The sequence below is a fragment of the Talpa europaea genome, assembly GCF_964194135.1.
Source record: "Talpa europaea genome assembly, chromosome: 5".
Lineage (NCBI taxonomy): Eukaryota > Metazoa > Chordata > Mammalia > Eulipotyphla > Talpidae > Talpa > Talpa europaea.
In genome coordinates this window covers 42438949-42458286 of record NC_140071.1, presented here as the reverse complement: position 1 = coordinate 42458286, position 19338 = coordinate 42438949, and the positions used below count along the sequence as shown (strand labels likewise).

At 34.5% G+C, this 19338-nt stretch overlaps 1 protein-coding gene across 2 annotated transcripts in view; it reads right to left on the bottom strand.

Annotated features, from left to right (window-relative positions):
• Positions 1-357: 357 nt before the first annotated feature.
• Positions 358-19338, bottom strand: part of EDIL3 (EGF like repeats and discoidin domains 3) — a gene marked incomplete at both ends in the record, with an annotated part of 384944 nt that continues 365963 nt past the window's right edge. For both annotated transcript variants that reach the window (XM_084234061.1, XM_084234062.1), the window contains one exon: positions 358-507. In XM_084234061.1, coding sequence (XP_084090187.1) covers positions 358-507 — 150 coding nt within the window. The remainder of the gene's footprint in view (positions 508-19338) is intronic.

Here is a 19338-nt window from a genome sequence, read left to right as displayed (position 1 = left end):
TGATTATAAAAGCTTTAATAACTCTTGCTTTTATTTGATTACTATGAGATTATTTTTTACTCTTGCTATCAAAAGAATCTTTCATTCCCTAATATATTTCAACCAGTTGTGAATAATTCACAAAACAATGAGGAAAGTGAATCACAGATAATATGATGTTAAGAAATTAAAATAATAAAATCAAATTAAACCATTGAAAAAGCAAGCTTAGACCTTTTTAAAAAAAGACAGTGGCCTACCATAATTTGAGCACTTTTCATGAAAAACCTCATTCAGTTTCCTACAGGTTTTGCACAGTTCATTCCATGGAGATACTTCTAAGGAAATAGAAAGGAGGTTGTGGGGAGCGAGGTGTCCTCACTCCTCCTCTGTGCAGCCCAGCAGCTCCGACCGCAGTGTAATCCTTCCGTACCAGGACCAAGGAAGGATTCTTATGTGTCTTGCGTAGATTGGAGGGTCGATGACATTTTTCCTGTGGGTATCATTGTCAAAATTTCCCTGGAAAACCTAGTAAAGAAGAGCAATAATATCAATCATAGAACCTTCTTTTACTTGGGAATTACATGTATTATTTTCTTGTTTGGAACAATTTTCTGAAATGTGAGATTTAGTAATTCATTTTATCATTTTCAAAACATTCTAGCTTCTTTTTAATCATTAAAATATTATTTTGTCAGTTAATGTTTAATGTAGAGTTAAATAAGACAGAAATTGGTTATTCAGGGCAGGAATACATAGATCTATCATGTTAAAGTGCTTATCAGTTTTCTTAAAATGCAACAAATATGTATTTTTTCTTAGCTCACAGGCAGGTGTTGTTAAGGTAACGTTTTGAAGGTGCTCTCTTCCAAGGGATGACTCAGGGATTTAGGCTCCTTGTAAGTTATAGTCATCCTATGAGACTTCCACATTTACAAGGGGCAAAGGGAGAGAAAGTTGTCAGATTATGCAGAATGCTTTAAAGAAGGTGGTGTGGTACATATATACCATGGAATATTACTCAGCATTCAAAAAAGATAAACACATGCAATTTGCTGCAACATGGATGGCGCTGGAAGGGATCATGCTCAGCGAAATAAGCCAAAAAGAAAAAGAAAAATACCGGATGGTCTCACTCATAGCAGGAATCTAGAAAACTTAAATAAGGGACCAGGAAAATGAATAACTATAAGAAAGTGAAAATCAAAATCAACAAAAAACTATGAACCAGAGACACTTTTAGGGGGGCGGGGGCGGGAGGGGAGGGATTGGGGTCAGAATGGGGGGCTGCAATTGTATGGGGAATATAACAATAAAATTTATTAAAAAATAAATAAATAAATAAATAAATCTTAAAAAAAAAAAAGATAAAAAAAAATAAAGAAGGTGGTGGAAGTATCTTATATCAGTCCTGGATAGATCTCTTAATTATGTGCTGCAGATCAATAGCAACTGAGATTAGGAAATGGATCAGAACACAAGGATTTTTGTTAAACTTCGCAGTTTCTTATTATAGTGTCTTTTGCTTGCTTTCCACATAGAGAACAAAAATTAACTCCCCCAAAGAGACAGTCCAATCAACACTATTTCTGACTTCATTTTTTAAAAGTTCGCATGATGCTCTTACAGCTTTTTTCAATTGAAGGAACAGTGATTGATAGGATTTTATAAGTTTCAGGTGTAGCACCTTATAAATCAACATCCTTATATTCAACAGTTCACCACCAAAAAGACCAGTTTCCATCCACTACCATACAGATGCCCCGTTTTACCTGGTATATTCACCCTTCCTCCTCCCTCTTCCTTTCTAATAACCACTATTTTGTTCATGTAGTTTTAAAGTTTAGTTTAGTAAGCTCATACTAAACTCATGTTTTTTTCTTTATCACACAGTGAAATCAAATGGTATTTTCTCTGACTCATTTCATTAAATTTACTTTTTTGTTTCTCTCTTTACAAATTCCTGATCCACAGACTACTGTTAAGATGCCCTAACATTTTGGCACTGCATGACCGTTTTGTTCATTCTTTTGTTTTGAAGATTTTTTTTTGAACATTTTATTTTCATTTCTCCCCCACTCCCACCCAAGAGACCTGCACAACAATTTTGAGAAGAGCCTGTTTCAGAGAAAAGCAAAACAAAATCAAATACTAGGATCTGGATAGGAAGGGCATTAAATTATAAGTTACTTCAGGAGAAATTCATGTATTTATAATGTTTTGTGGTTACTTGAATATTTTACCATTTTCACCTACAGATTTTAATGACTTACTATTAATAAGCCATTTTAACTATTTTATATTTACATTTTTGTTTTAGTTCAATTAGGATAGTGAACATCTCTTCAAGTTTTTCCCTTTTAAATTTATGAGGCATTTTATAACTGGAAGATAATTTGCTTGCTTGCTTGAGATCAAAACATGACTAGATGGCCAGTGGGGGACCTGAAAATTAAATTTCCCAAATGGGAAAAAAGGAGACTCTATTATCACATGACAGAATATTTAACCCCTATCTTTGCACATTCTGAAATTCAAGGGAATGTCTTAAAAGTGGCCTTCTGGAATAAGTTGGCTCTGTCACATATAATCATAAAAGGTCCCCTGGAAAAAGAAAAATAAAGACATTCTTTCTAAAGCATTAGACAGCATGGCACTGATTAATGGAAGCAATAGACAAGATGGGGTAATCTTTCTGCTAGTTCCATGGAAAGATTATTTGCCATTGAGGGCAAATGCAAAGTGCCATTCCCATCTGGTGGGGGAATAATTTTTCAACTTGACACAAAATATATCTCAAAGGCTATTTTTGAATAAATATTTGCTGAAGAAGAGAATACTGAACTGAGCCAAGTGGAGAATTCATCATCCTGGCATATTTGAATTCACATCGATTTAATAGAAATTTTATCCTCAGCAATGCACAGCCCTGCATTGACCAAGAAAGAACTAATTCTGAATGGAAATGTGTTACTAAATAACAGTATTTCTGTTAGCAAAAGCTTACATGGATAGGGCATTCCATGCAAACTTTCATCAAAAATTTTGAGAGAGGTTGTAATTACAACAGCAGAAAATCAGAGAGCACATTCTATAGCTTCCTGACATTCTTTCCAACATATGATGTTGGATTCAAATGCTTCATTGAGATTGTGGTTTTGAAATTTAGCATTGAATCTAAAATCCAATTTCAGAGCCCTGCTAGAGAACTTAATGTATATCTTTGGAATAATAGAGTTTAAATTCATTAACTTTCATCACAAGATCTATAACAGCCCAAAATATAGTGTTATACCACTTCTTGGGAAGGAAATTCAGAGAAAGAAAATTTAAGTTGCTGGTTTTCAGCACAACTTTCAATAAGGTACTATCAGCCCACAAAACCATAGTTGAATTGTTAGTTATATTTACCTCTTTATAATGGAGAATACACAGAGAAAATACATCAGCCTAAAATTGCATGTGGCTGTGACATTTCTGATCGAATGTTTGAAAGTCATAGTGGCTTGAATGTTCATTAAAAACAATTAATTGAAATCTTATAAAAGAGGAAAATAAAAAAAACACACCAAAAATACCTACAGAAAACAGCCAAAATCTACATTGGAATCACCGAAACCATGGTCTGATAATTATGAATTTATACTTTTATTTTCAGAGTCTCTCAGTAATGATGCACAGCGTAGAACATAAAGAACACACTTGCAAGCTGTGGCATGACATCTTGTTCTTGCTGTGCAAACATGTGGCACAGGAGCTGTTTCCTTGTCTCCAGCATTAGGGAGAGTCTCCTTAAGAATGCCATTTAAGGGCCTCCCCGGTGGCGCAGCGGTTGAGCGCTGGGTTGCGAAGCTGCCCGCGGCCACTGCGGTGCCGGTTCGATCCCCGGCTGCTCCCCGGCCACCAGAGGAGGGTCCCGCATGGCGCGCAGACCTCTCCTGCCGCCCGCTGCTCCCCTCAGCAGTGTACTTCGGTCCTTCTGCCTGCTCTGCTCCCTGCTCTGGCTCTGGTGAATTCTCTCACCCTCCCACGCTTCTGACTGTACCCAGTGCATGTATAAACCAAACAAACAAACAAACAAACAAATAAATAAATAAATAAATAAGACATGCCTCTAGAAAATTTAAAAAAAAAAAAAGAATGCCATTTAAAAGGAGCAAAGTATATGCATTGGAGCAAAGAAAGTTTGTTCAATAAATGGTGCTGGGGAAACTGGGTCGCTACATGCAAAAGGATGAAGCTTGACTACTACCTAACACCATGCACAAAAACCAACTCAAAATGGATTAAAGAACTAGACATAAGACCTGAAACCATAAAATACATAGAAGGAAATATAGGCGAAACACTACATGATATGCACATCAAAGACATCTTTACAGACACATCACCCAAAGCAGTGATAGTGAAGGCAAAGATAAACAGCTGGGACTACATCAAATTAAAGAGCTTCTGCACAGCAAAAGAGACAATAACAAAAACAAAGGGAAACCCCACCGACTGGGAGAACATTTTTGCACACAACACTAATGATAAAGGACTGATCACAAAAATCTACAAAGAGCTGATGAGACTCAACAAAAACAAAGAAAATAATCCAGTCAAAAAATGGGCAGAAGAGCTAAAAAGAAAGTTCTCTGAAGAGGAAATGCAAATGGCCAATAGGCATATGAAAAAATGTTCAACATCACTTGTAATCAGGGAAATGCAAATCAAAACTACCATGAGATACCATCTTACACCAGTGAGAATGGCACATATTAAAAAAAACTAGCAACAACAAATGTTGGCGAGGTTGTGGAGAAAAAGGAACTCTCCTGTACTGTTGCTGGGAGTGCAAACGTCCAACCACTTTGGAGAGCTGTGTGGAGATTTCTGGACCTACTAAACATAGAGCTTCCATATGATCCAGCAATTCCACTCCTATTTACCCAAAGGACACAGAAACATCAATTCCAAAGAGCACCTGCACCCCTATGTTTATAGCAGCACTGTTTACAATAGCTAAGCTTTGGAACAACCCAAATGCCCAAAAATAGATGACTGGATCAAGCGGATATGGTACATATACACCATGGACTATTACTCAGCATTCAAAAAAGATAAACACATGCAATTTGCAGCAACATGGATGGCGCTGGAAGGGATCATGCTCAGCGAAAAAAGCCAGAAAGAAAAAGAAAAATACCAGATGGTCTCACTCATAGCAGGAATCTAGAAAACTTAAATAAGGGACCAGGAAAAAGAATAACTATAAGAAAGAAAATATCAAAATCAACAAACAACTATGAACCAGAGACACTCTATGAGGGGGTGGGACGCAGGGAAAAGAGGGCTTGGGGTCAAAATAAGGAGGTTGTAATGGTATGGGGAATATAAAAATAAAATTTAAATTTAAAGAATTCCATTTCAATGTTTTATCTGTCAAAGGAATGCAAACTCAGTATTTTTAGTTAACTTTATAAAATCTGAGAAATTCTAGAAAAATACTTTCACACCCACATTTTAGAGATATAAACATCATAATTGAAATCAAAACCTGAAGAGACTAATCGAGCACATTAAATCTCCATATAGGTGGTAATATAGTACATGAGAAAGAGAGTGGGACTTAGAAGTTTTTAGAAAGAATGTGCACCCATTTCAGTTTTTGGAGGAGGCTTAGCTAATTAGCTGATGACAAGTTTGCTGAGATACTCAAACATGATAATGCTTAGGGGTTTCTCAGGATTTTTCTCAACATATGGGGCCTTGAGGAAAAGGCACTTAAGGTACCCAGGAAGGTTTCCACAATTACAACTGAGGAGATGATAGAGAGAGAAAAATGCAACTGCCTTAATGGTGCTGAGATCTTGGATTGTGTTTGCTAATGCCAATTCTCCTGTGATGCGAGTTAAAATTCAAATCAGATTCTAGTGAGGTTTCAAATCTGCACACATACACTCTCGGATAAAACAATTGTTGCTTCCAGCAACATTCAATGTTTTTTTTTTTTTTTTTTGTAAGATGAGACTTGTCATTGTTGGCTGGGGACAACAATCTATGCCAGAGAAGACAGCATCAATAAGAGGATGCCAAAGATCATGGAGGAAGGCAAGATTGTCCTCCGTGACAAGGTCAGAGGGTAGAGGCAGATGTCAACTTCTCTCAGCAGTCAGGCACAATGACTCCGCCTCCCATAAATGTTGAGAAACACGTTGGGGATTTCTTGCACATACCACTGTTTAGAAAGTCATCTGGTTCATGAGAATGCACTTCTCTTTATTTGTTCTCAACTTAACTCATTAAAAGTTTTAAAGAGATTCCCACTGTCCTAACCTTTTGGAATTTATGTTCACATCATCCAAATAGTGTGCAGGTTTAAACATTTTTATAACAGCCTCCCTGAGCTTTTCAAGGTTATCAAGTCAGCATTCCAGCAAGGTCCCAAATGACCATCAGTTTTATCCCTCTGGCTTTTGGTTGTCTCTTTTTTAGATTTCATTATTTCCCTTTCTGCATGTCGAGACTAGAGCCATATCTGGAATTCCAGACACTGTGGAAACACAGGTTGAATAGAGGTTTCTCAAGTTTTCGCTGTTGTTTGTATTTGCATTATCAATGGTGTCAAACATAGTTGAACTTACAGACATCACTGGTACACTGATTTGATGTCCTTAAGGACAAAGGACAAAGATAAAAATTTATTGCCCTAGGTTGTGTGTGTGTGTGTGTGTGTGAGAGAGAGCTTGTAGAGGTGCAAAACCAAAGAATTCTTTACTGAGCATACACAGTTTCAATTATTTATACTTTCATCTGAAACATTTACAAAGAAGTTAGAAAGGGATGGCATTTTCTAGCTCTGAGTCTCACAAACCTTGCTTTTACCAATTCTACCTATATAATGCACGCATCTGAGACCTGGAAGAGAAAGTATAGATGTGCTCACCCCTCTGCCCTCACTAACATTTCTGACATGGAACTTTCAATCATCCACACAAGCCCCAATATAATACAATAGGTGTGTATTTAGACACTTTCAAAACCTGTCTTTTGTTAGACTGAAAAATGCCTTTTTCTAACTTCTATCTATTGATCTTCATGCTATTCTCAATGAATACAGATACCCAGCTATCAAAAGAAAAATCCTTTATATATTAATGTTTTCATATTCTCCAGGTATTGAGGTGATTAGGATAAGTGAAATAATTGAGAAAGTAAAACAATTATTGGATGGTTTCATTAATTTGTATAATATAAATAACCAAAGGAAACAAATGGGCATAACAAAACAAAAATAACTTTTAGATCCTGGGGAAAATATGGTGCTTACCAGAGAGGAGGGAGCATAGAGAGGGAAGAGGGGTGTAAGGTGATTGTGTATCAGCACTGGAGCTTTGTGGTGAGTGAAGTATACACACATGTTGAGTTGCGAAGTTGTACTCCCCAAATTATATAATTATGTAAAGGAATGGCAAATCAATAAAATTCAATTACAAAAAGAAAAGAACAACATTTTTGGTAAGAAAAACTTAAACAAATCTTTGAAAAACTCAAATTTAGTGCTTGAGGCTAAACATTCATGGTTTCTTAAAGAACTCCTCATAGGACATGTTTTCAAACTTATCTTGAAGGCATTACATTGGGATCTCTGGTTTAGCCATAACTCCACTAAAGTGTGTGTTTATTTGGACACAGTATATGGCTGTGACCCAAAGAGCTCAAAAGATAGAGCACAACTTTGTTGTGGATACAGTACTTCTAAAAATGTGATCTAAATTTCAAATTATTATATTATATTTTGATCATGGTTGACTGATTAATGATCAAATAAACTGAACAGTTTTGTAAATTTTCCCATAATATTTGACTTGTAAAGTAGAATTATAGATGTAGAAAGTTATATATATTCCATTTCATTTTACTGAATCAGTGCCATATAAAAACAGTAATTCCTAGTTAAAATTATGATCTATTTAAAAACTGTGGAAATTTAGTGGGCATTTGTGTGAAATACCTACTCAATAAATGACTATAATTATGTGAGTATAAAATCTGGTTTTTGTGAGCAACCTAAAAGACATGCTTATTAGTTTATTGTTCAGCATCATAAAACTCATTTTGTATACTTAGTACAATATTATTTGAATTTTTGACTGTTAAAAACTTCAGATTTGAAACTTGAATAAATGCTGTAAATGGTTTAAAGTCTTATGAAAATTTTCACAGAACTACTCTGCACAATTGATGTTAAACATGGTTTTTATCCACTTGAATTGTGTTTAGAAGAAAGACTACAGTTGTTTCTGATTCTAGGACTAGATTATCAATTTGTTTTAGGTATTCTACAATTTAATTAATTATGTCCTACTTTGTCCTACATTGGAGCATTTAAAAAATACAAACTAAAAATTGTTGTGCTAAAATATATAGGAAATAATTTTCAAAAAGTTTCAGAAGTATAAGTCTATATTACAATTATTACAATGCAAAACACATTTTTATATGTGTGAAATTTCTACCTGTGAATGGCTATACAAAGTTTGAAACCAAAGTTTAACTCTTTTAGCTGACATAGATTCTAGCTATTATTCAGTGAATTCAATTTTCTAGGAAAATTTACCAGCATCCTGAAACCATTTCATGATTGAATGCCTGGTATATCATTCTTGATGTTTTCCTCTACAATCAATTCCACTAAACCAATGAAACTATATAACAAAATTAGTCTAAATATAAGCACATTCTTTCAGATGTAATAATGAAATAAGAAACTAGTTTCCAAGTAATTCCAATATTCTAGGAAATGTTCCTTAGAATATAGCACATATAGAGAATCGCAATCTGTGAGGGGCATGCACACACAAACTTTTGCTGGATATAGTATAGTGTTAACAAGAGTCCACATTAATCATCAGTTTGCAGAAGAAAGAAATGGAAGATGAGCCCGCACTATAGGACATCTCAACACTGCTCCACCAAAAGTCTTCATTGGTAGAAAAGAACAGGGAACTATCTCAGTCTCTTCCAAATACAGGGGTCTTGCATAGAACTATTGCCTGTTGCCCTCCAAAGGCAAAAATGAAGTAAAGCTATAACTAAACAAAACAATTCATTAGCAGATGAAAATTTCTATAGTTCAGAATATATATAACTCTAGTATAGTTACATTGTTTACAAACATGACTTTCTAGTGAGCAGCGTACAGTTCATACAACTTTGTGTAATATGGGCGTGGAGTAAATGATTAACCTCGCCCAGAGAAGCCTGACCTGCACCCTCTGTTCCAGGGAGATAGTCTCTCTAAGCCTGGAAAGTTCAGCAAGCCAAGTCTTCTCTATCTGGGAGTGCTGGGCCATGCCACATAGTCTATACTAACAAGGTGAGGGTTTTGGGTCAACTTGACTAATGGAGGGACCGGACACTAAAGTCAGCCATGAAGGTGGTCACTCATGTCTATGTGATCAAGTTTCAGCAAAACTCTGAATATCAAGGCGAAGGTGAGTTTCCCTGGTTAGCCATGCTTCATGTGACTTTGCCACATATCATTGCTAAGAGGGGTTAGCACTGTCCAAGACTCCACTTATTGAAAATTGAAATCTCTTGCCTGGAACTCTTCTGGATTTCTGATCTGTATGCCTGTTCTCTTGACTGATTTTTAGCTCAACCCTTACACTATAATCAACTCTAATAGTGAGTCTAATAGTTTTAAATGAATTTGTGAGCCCTTCTAGTGAATAATTAAACCTGTGAATAGGCATGGGGTCCTATGAGCTTGTAATGGGTATCAGAAGTGATGATAAGCTCAGGGACTCCCAAACTTTGATATGAGTATTTGGTGTTGAGGGGCTATAGGTTTCACAGAGGACATTTTGATTTTGCAACACTGATCAGTCTGAAAAATGGACTTCCTCTGAAAGGATTGTACCTCAAACTTCTTCAACAGGTGTCATGACAGTGACAGGTATTCAGGCTTCGAAATTAATTATGAACTTATTCTTTTCTGAAAATTTGAATAAATCCTCACATGACAATCTATTGGCATTTATTTATTGTGGCTCTTCTTTTCTTTCTTTGCCCTCTGCATCTTAAACTCTACTCTATTTTACTAGCTATCCTTATTTTTTATTTCTGAATGAATTTTATTCTCATGAACATAAACTTAACAGATATATCAGATAATAATTATTGCTCATTCTGTTTCATATTTCAACAGCAAAATAATTCAACATGTTTATTCTGTATTTTTTAAATATATTTTCTGCAATGGCTTATATGTTCTTTAGGGAATATTACTTTGGTCATCTACTGGGGATTAATTTGAAATCCTTTGAGAAACTGAAGTTAGATTTTCTGAAAGCTGTAGAGCATGGTGACATATATAAATAATTCTGTACCATACTTCATACCGGACACCAATTTTTATCTGTTCCTTTCAAAATGTTGTTTTATTCCATAAGCCTTTTTGAAAGTCTGGACCCTGGTTGCTTCAGAGATTTCTTTGCTTCCCTAGCTGCCTCACTGAAATTATAACTGCCCAGCCAAAGATTTAACTTCAAAGGTCCAATTATAAAACATTTTTGTCTGAAGGGGGAAATGAAAAGGAAAACATGGGACAAGTTCCATGTCTGTCCTTGCCAGTGCACAAATCATTTTAAACCATTAAAATGAATATATGGATCCTCTGTAAAAATTATTTCCATTCCCATTGTTGCTCTCAGGAAATTTCTCATGGCTCTGAAGTTTGTACTCTTTTGTAATTATGCAAAAAAAAAAAAGTAGGTCTATGGCTTCAGGGAATGCTATATTTCACTGAACTGATCTGGCTTTGCTTCATGCTCCTAAGATTTATACATCTCTGATTATATTTCAAGAAATGTTTTGCTAAACCATACATTTGGTGATCACTTAGAATTCATGCAGCATTATTTGCCATTGATTGCTCTTTCTGTTAGATTTTATTTTTTTCCAAATACACCGATGAGTCTAATAATAATTGACAAAAATGTAAATATGTTGTTTTATCCTCCATGTTTATTACTCTTCAAATTGTCACACATTATTTATTTTCCTATAATTTATGTGACATCTGATTAATATTTAATTTTTGATTGGGAAAGAGACCTATGATATCTTTCTAAAATTTATTTTTTCCTAGATGCTCTGGGGTTGGGAGTGTTGGGTAAGCTAAAGAAATATGTTTGATAATATTTATGAAGAAATATATTTGATAATATTTGAGAGGTTTTAACTTCTGAGCTCTCATAGAAGACTCAACTGAGAGATCTGAGACTGAGGGATCCAACTCTCCCCAGTAGTATCAACCTTTCTATTACCGGCAAGTTTGCAGAAATTGTATTTGTGATTGTTTTGAAAGATCCAAGGCAGCCTGATGCAGTTTTCTTGTACAACCTCAACTCCAAGTAACTAGAGACCTGGCAATTTCTTAGAGCCAGAACAGCCTCATGGAGAAATTCATATGACTTTTGTTAATAGGTCTGGACCCTGGAAAAAGGCTCTGAGAAAAATTAAAACAAAAAATTGCAACTCTGTTAATGGTTACCCTCCTTCTTCCAGACTCGCTGGCATTTAAAATGCTCAGTCTAGTAGTCAGTAGGTAGGGCATATCACCATATTTAACTTTTATGATGAAAGTCTCCTTACATAACAAGAATATCCTAGGAATATATATCACATGGGATGAATGCCTGTAAAGATTTATGAAACATAACATATGCCATTCTAAACTGTGGCTATATATTTAAACTATCTGCTTTCTAGCATTCAGCTTTTGACTGCCATAAAAAATATTCTGACAGAAAAAAATAGACCTGAAATATCATCTGCTTTTCAAAAATATCTCCAGTAGCTAGTATTAGGAATAGTTAGAAAGCAAGACCATCTAGCTTTTTCTTTTCAGTTTAGCATCAGAAATGTAAAAATGTCTTTCCTCTTTTCTGTAAAAGTCCAGAGCAACCTGTCTCTCATTGAACTCAATGCTCATCTCTCGGAATTGTCTAAATCACACCAGGCAATCTGCATTATACTGGAACAATCTGTAGCCTGACTCCACTCTCTCATAGTAGATATCTAAATGATGCGGCAGCAGAGAAACTCAAGTCCAGTAATTCCGAAGATAATATGAAATTTTACTCACTCTGCCTCTCTTTGAAGAATTTCACACTATCTTGGTCAGAGATGAGTTAAGGCAGAGCTATATGTATGAGCATTGCAGTGACTGTGCTCAGTCATATAGGTCTTCTAAGCTAGACTGGTGCTGGGGAGAAGAGAGCACTCAGGAGTGGGAGATGATAACCCAGGAGACTGATGATAAGGGGGCAAAGGGAAATCTGGAAGCTGAAGGAGGGTGTGTATGTGTGTTCTACGAGCCAAGACGGGCATTCTCTTTTATCCTTTCTCCTTCTTTGTGTTCCCAGTATACCATTTGGTCCAACTGGATGACCTGGGAGATCTTTAATGGAGACAGGGTTACAAGATATAAAACTTAAAAGATATATTAAAAAAAATGATTGTTTATTTGAAATTAATTTCAGTGTGAATATTAAATACTTTCAGATAAATTCAAATTTATCTGAAATTTAAATTTAATAGGGTGCCCTGTATTTTTCTTTGCTAAATCTGGCAACCCTAAATGAAGTGGATAGGGAATTTGGGTGCTGAGTTTGGCAGGAACAAATTCTACTTTGGGCTGAGCTGAATCCTGGGTTTCTTTGTCTCAATGTGTTGAGGGTGTATTGATTTGATATTAGGAGGGATTAATCAACTTTGCTATTACTTACAGATATTTTTGGTGAACTACCCAAAAAGAGTCAAGAAATAAAAATGACATTACTATGCAAAAGTAACATTATTTTCACTCATTTATGAGGAATGCCTTCCTTTAATTATTATCAGTTATTCATCATTTTATTTCTCTGTTCAAAGTTAACTTTGTTCCCAGCTTTATTGGAAAGCAGGAGACTCGTTCCTACTTTCGCTCCTCTGGGGTTTGGTCACCTGTTCACAGCCGCAGAAATACTGGGAGGAATATCCCTTCATGTAGAAATAATCGCTGATTCATCTTTTATTTTTTAAAGTTATCTTTTAATCAGTTTTGTGTCTCAAATTACACCAGAAGGTTTATAATGATGAGAAATGTGTTGCCTCTTTAATAAGGGCCCAGAGGGGCTTAGTACAGATGTGTGCCTCACCAACGCCCCATACATATTAATACATTTTCAATTTGAGATCTAACAAAAGGAAATAGATGAAACTCACTGTCCAATGGGTCATTTTATACGGTGTGGCAGATCCAGAAATCTTATTTGAATAGTTTCCCATAAATATGGCACTATAGCAGGTGTCTATTATTCTTTTTCATATTTAAAACTATGAAGTTAGAAACAGACTAGAATATTAATTAAGTAATTTTGAAAGTGAATGACATGTACCAGGTGAAAACATGACGTCTTCGGGGATCTTTTTACCTTTAATATATTAAATAGTCAAAATATTACTTGTCTGGCAATTATTTGGAAATGAAGTGGATTCATAGTTTTTGCTGTATTCTAGCCCAATCATTGCATAGTTCCTACAATCAAAATAATAACCTGGTTGTACATGTTAACATTAACCAAGTATTCATTTTTAAAGCAGGAATGGTAGCTACCAAATTCACATTAAATATGACTGCATTTTTCTAATGAAAATATTTGAATAATTTTCTCAGGTAAGTTCTCTTGTTTTAATCAAGGTCATAACCATCTTTTAGTCAACAATAATGTGGATTTTTAATAATTTATGGAAGTTTGATAACCTTGACCACTTAGAGACATATCACCAATCAATACTTTTATGAATTAACATTTTTAATCAGTATATCGGGCTAATTCTTTAAGGCCCTTAAGAGAATCAGTAATTTTTTTCCATGAACAATATTGTCATTATAAATTATGTCCAATGATATGGAATTCTAACATAAACATGTGATATTCATGAACGCTTTATTTCAAAAACACTTAACACATTCTTTGCATTTTTCACACTTTTTTCCCCATTTATGCAGAAATATCTGTTAATGAGAATATCTACATGGTTTCAAATTTAAAACAGTTTATCAAATTGTCTGAAAATAAAGTTCTGAGTTTTGGAAAATAAGATAACACAAAAAACAAATATATATTTGTTCCATGTTACTACATTTCTCTTTTTTTCCATTAACTTCTTTTTTGTTGAGAATGATGTTTCATAGCATCTGTGTTGGTATGTTATTTGTCACTAAGTATGAGTCTAGCGGCAGGATGTTTTTCCTCCTCCTTGCTCCCAACACACCCCAAATTGCTAAGTTTTATGGTTTTGTGCCGGATGTTTGCTTATTTTTTTTCTATTGCCTGATGGCGTGTCCTTAGACAAGCACTCTGATTTTGTTTTAAATGAAGATTTTAAACTCCAAATGCCATGTAAGAAATACAAATTCTTCACTGGTCAAAATTACCTGTGTATTTTTATGTTGCTACTCTTTAACATTGTAGAAATAACATACAGAGATTTCTTAGCAATATAAAAATTGATCCTTGAAGAAAAATAACTTTCTATTGCTATCTACAAATAAATGGGGTGAGTTCTTAAAATTAATTAATTTCTAAGATAAATGACTTCTGACAATTCTTGGGGCTAGTCTGTTACTAGAGCTAGTTACCTGAATCTATAATTATTTAAGTTACTAGCCCTCTCTCTGCTCACCTCCATCCCATTGGCTCTATTTCCTGTTCTCCCTTTCTTTCCTGACCTCTCAAATTCTTTACCCTTGTTCAGGAGTTCAGGAACAAACACCTTTTAATAGGCAAAGCCCTTGGAGCACATGTTAAACATAAAAACAGAAATTCAGCCCGACAGATGGGTGATCCAGCCCAACTTGCCTCGGGACTTGCATCCAATCTTCAGCCTTGTTTCTGACCCCAAGCTTCCACTTAAAACTGAATGTGATAGTGTGTCAGCTCTATGTGATAGTATGCCTTAACTACTGCTATCACACTACTCACTGGTAACAATCTGCTGCTTTCCAAACTTACGATATTTTATTTTTTTCCTTTATTGGGGTAACTTTGGTTCTAAAGTTAAACAGGTTGTCTCTCCATTCCAAATCCTACAGGCATACATATGTCAGCAAACAACTTTCACTTTGATAATTTATTCTTCTGTTCTAAAATTTTTACTGATATATGGTCTTCTTAGTCACAGATCCTAGAAAAATCTATAGGGAATTTCATATTCTTCTTGGCAAAAGCATGACTCATAAAAGCTACATAAGAATTACAGAATTTCTTTTACTTTTGTAATTTATATACACACATATACACATTCAATACATAAAGGAAATAGCAGAATTTCTTTATAAATGTGTGTGTATATATATATACACACACATACAGGAAATAGCTTAATTTCTTTATAAGTTTTGAACATTTTATCTTGCATATTATTATTAACTTTCATTCAGGCTTTGTAAACACATAAGTCCTTAAAAACCACCTTTTTTCCTTTTGATCCCTTAATTCCTTCCAATTTTTATTGTATTAAAAGTGGAATCATGACATTAACTACTAGCTCCTTCTGGGTAGCTCACCCCTGGGCAGGTTGTTGAATATACTATAAAGTTTAAAATGATGAGTTCATCACTGAAATTTCCATTGTTCCAAAATAGAAACAGGCAGTGTCTTACGTTCAAAAATCCAGTAACACCCATCTTGAAGTGAATATAGACAATTTTAAATAATTCACACCAACGCACATCCTAGGCAGATCCCATATTGTTGAATTACGACAGGGAAGAAAGCAGATGAAATTCTAAATAGCAGTTGATACCAGATGGCGTTTATTTAAATAACACTTCTTATTTTTAGACAACACTGAAACTATATCGTTGTCTCCTTAACTGATTAGCTCCAATTAAATCACTCGCCAAAAACCTAAGCAAAAAGACTACTGTGGCTACATATGAATCTCTACTACATAGGGGCACAACTCACTTGCTATTTTTGAATCTGAATGTTTTGTGTAAAGTCAATTAATTCTTGGAAACTGCATTCAGAGAAGAAGCTTCTTTTTCCCTCAGCCTTACTAGAAAAGAGTAACAGGATTCTAAGGGATTTTGAGTGGATGAGACTAATGGTTTCCATGCAAGAATCTGTCCTTCCTTGATCCTACAGCTCAAAACAAGTGGCTGTTCCACCTTGGAAGATTTGCCCCAGCTAGCATCCCTTCTTTTTTTTTATAATTATGACATGAAGTTTTATTTGGTACACTTTGTGAATGACACATTTATAAAACACTTTACATGAATTATGCTTAGTCACTTACAGAATATTGTTGCACCAAAAGAGCATTCACAAGCATAATTTTCATTATAATACAATATAAAATCTAAATTTAAAGTAAAGATTACTAGTAAATAAATTTTCCAATTTACATGTGTGATGTATATCATTTTCCATTGTCATAACTCCAAAGACAACATTTTTACAGAAGCATGCTTATATATGTGTAAACCATTTCATCTTCTTTTTGTTATATTGAAAAATGTTTTGTTAAAGAATATTAATGAAATTATATTATATTTCAGACATGTATAATTGCATACATCTATTTTTTAATATATTAATCAATCAATGACAGGGAATTCTAGTGTATAAACTACATCTTGTACACATGATTTGATTTCAAAATGAAGAATGGATTTTCTAAATGTACATTTTCTTAATTTGAATTGTATGTCTTACATGCAATTAATGCTGTATTATTAAATATATTGTTTATATAATTTTGTAGCATACTTAAATTTATATAAAGGAATTAAAATACTATATTTTGATTTTTGTTTAGCTATATTATATATTTAATGTTGAACTGTTGGTATGCATATTTCTAAGATTATTTCCAACATCGACAATTCCCTCATAAAACATATGTATGCAAAATTGTTGAGTGTTTTTTAAACTGTTAAGTGGTGCATTTTGACAATTTAAAAATCTGTGTTTCACACACTGCCAATTTAATGTGGTACCAAAATCAGTATGATAGCCATGGAACATTCCATTTATTTACCTTACAAGGGATTCTTTTGGTTCAAAGTTTCTCACCCAGATCAAGTTTCAAAAGAACAGCATGACTGTGAATTGACATCTGCTCTGACCTCTGCTCAATCTACCCGCTCTCCCCCCACCCCGTACCTCATTTCTTGTATGCATAAATAAATAAATCTTTTAAAAATTATAATAAATTCTATTCTGATTAGAAATTTACAATCTAGAATCTCTGACCTCTGCTGGACTTTCCAGGCTTTAACTATTTAAATTTAACTTCAGCTGCCTGAGAGGCAACTTCAGCAATAGTGACAGGGTGTCCTATGACATCTATAATTATCATTGAATTTCAATGTATCTTCCATACAGATTATGGGGGCTTTATGACTGAGCACTGGCGATGTTGCTGCTTCTACTGTTCACATCCATGTTGAAAGAAGAAAGGAAGCTGAGAAGGAGCAGGGCATGTTTTATCCTGAAATGTCACAGACTTTAATGAAATAGACATAACCTCCGTGCTATGCTACTTCTTCCCTAGACTTCTTTTATCAGATTATATACTTGCTAGGTTATATTTTGATTCTTCAAAACAAGTTCAATAGAAGTTTTTCCACCTTTGCTGAGCTCCTCATTAGATTGTGAGTTCTTTGAGTCATCATGTCATATTCAGATGTTCCCCCCACCCCATACATGTGGTGTCAATAACAGCTTATTAAACGCATAATGAGTGAATATAAATGCCATATTCTTCTAGATGCTTTCCTACATAATCCATGTTTCTTGCTACTAAAATCTATTATTTAAATGTGATGTGTATTCCAGTTACTATGTTTTTACTTTCTGGTATTCATAAAATAACTGGCAACCTAATTATAATCTAAACTTACTTTTGAAGACTGATTTATATAGACATCTACTGAAAAATTAGGGGACAACCAAATTCCTAAAGAATTATAATAGGGGCAAGGGGTTAAGATTCAGCACTGTGAAGCTATCTGCAGCCACTGCAGCATGAATTTGATGCCCGGCCAGAGGGGCTTACCCACATGCGCAGCAGACCTCTCCTGACTCACCTGCTGCTCCCCTCAGCAGTGTATTTCAGTCAATCCACTTGTTCTGTTCTCCACTCTTTCTCTGGTGATTCCTCTCACCCCTGCCCCCTGCACCTCTGGCCTGTGCCTCAGTTCTTGTATGCATAAATAAATAAATCTTTAAAAAAAGAATTATAATAAATTCTATTCTGATTAGAAATTTACAACCTACACTTGTTTTCAAAAACTAAATTTTGGTTTTGGGGTCAATTAGAGTCATATTTCTCACTTTTGATTATTATTCAAATTAGCTGGGGCCTTGGTAAACATTTAGATTCCTAGCTCATCCCTAGTGAGTTAAGAAATCTGAAATTCTTAATTCCATCATGAGTGTTAAGATGAGACAAATTTGGTCACAACTCAATTAGAAAGTTCCTCTGATATTATAGTGTAGTTATTTTTGAATATGTGACATTTACCTTCAAGGATCAATGAGATCTTATTGGATAACACTGGCTAAAATCTTATTTGGATTTTCCTTCACAGAAGATCCAGAATAAAGTTACATTTTTTTTTTAACTTATGCTTTTAAAAAAACTGGAACATTTCGAGATGGGGGAAACAAAATAGAACATGACCTGCTTTTTCCCCCCCTGCAAACAAGAAAGTTTATATGTATGAATTCAGATTTATTTAAACAACATGACACTATGACTAAAGTATTAGATGAGAAAATCCTTTCTCATTTCTAAATTTTCCATATAGGTTCTCTTCCTAAAATTTATTTTTATTTTACTTTGGCTTATGACCTTAAAAATTAAATACCAAGAGTGTCTGTCAAATGTTGCAATTTTCCTGCAAATTGCAGTAAAATAAAGCTCCAAGAATATAAAACAAATGTCACTTTCATGACAGCAAAGGAACATTTGACTTTCAAATAAAACATGCATTTGAATCCATGTTGTAGAGAAATATAAAAGCAAGTTAAATGTTGAAAAATACGGTAAACAAGAATGAGAAAAATAATGTAGGAGTATAAGGAGATAATATTATCACATGGTCAGCTACAATAGATTCATTGTAGAATTTTCTTTAAAAATATGCTATTAAGTAAAATAACAATTGCTATGAAAGTGCTGAAATGAAGTGAGAAGCTGACATCTCAATGAAAAGAATAGGCATCTATTTTTCTCAATGGACTCTTGGTGTGCATGCACACATACGCAAATACATATACATGCATTTACACATATATTTAGAGACTGCTA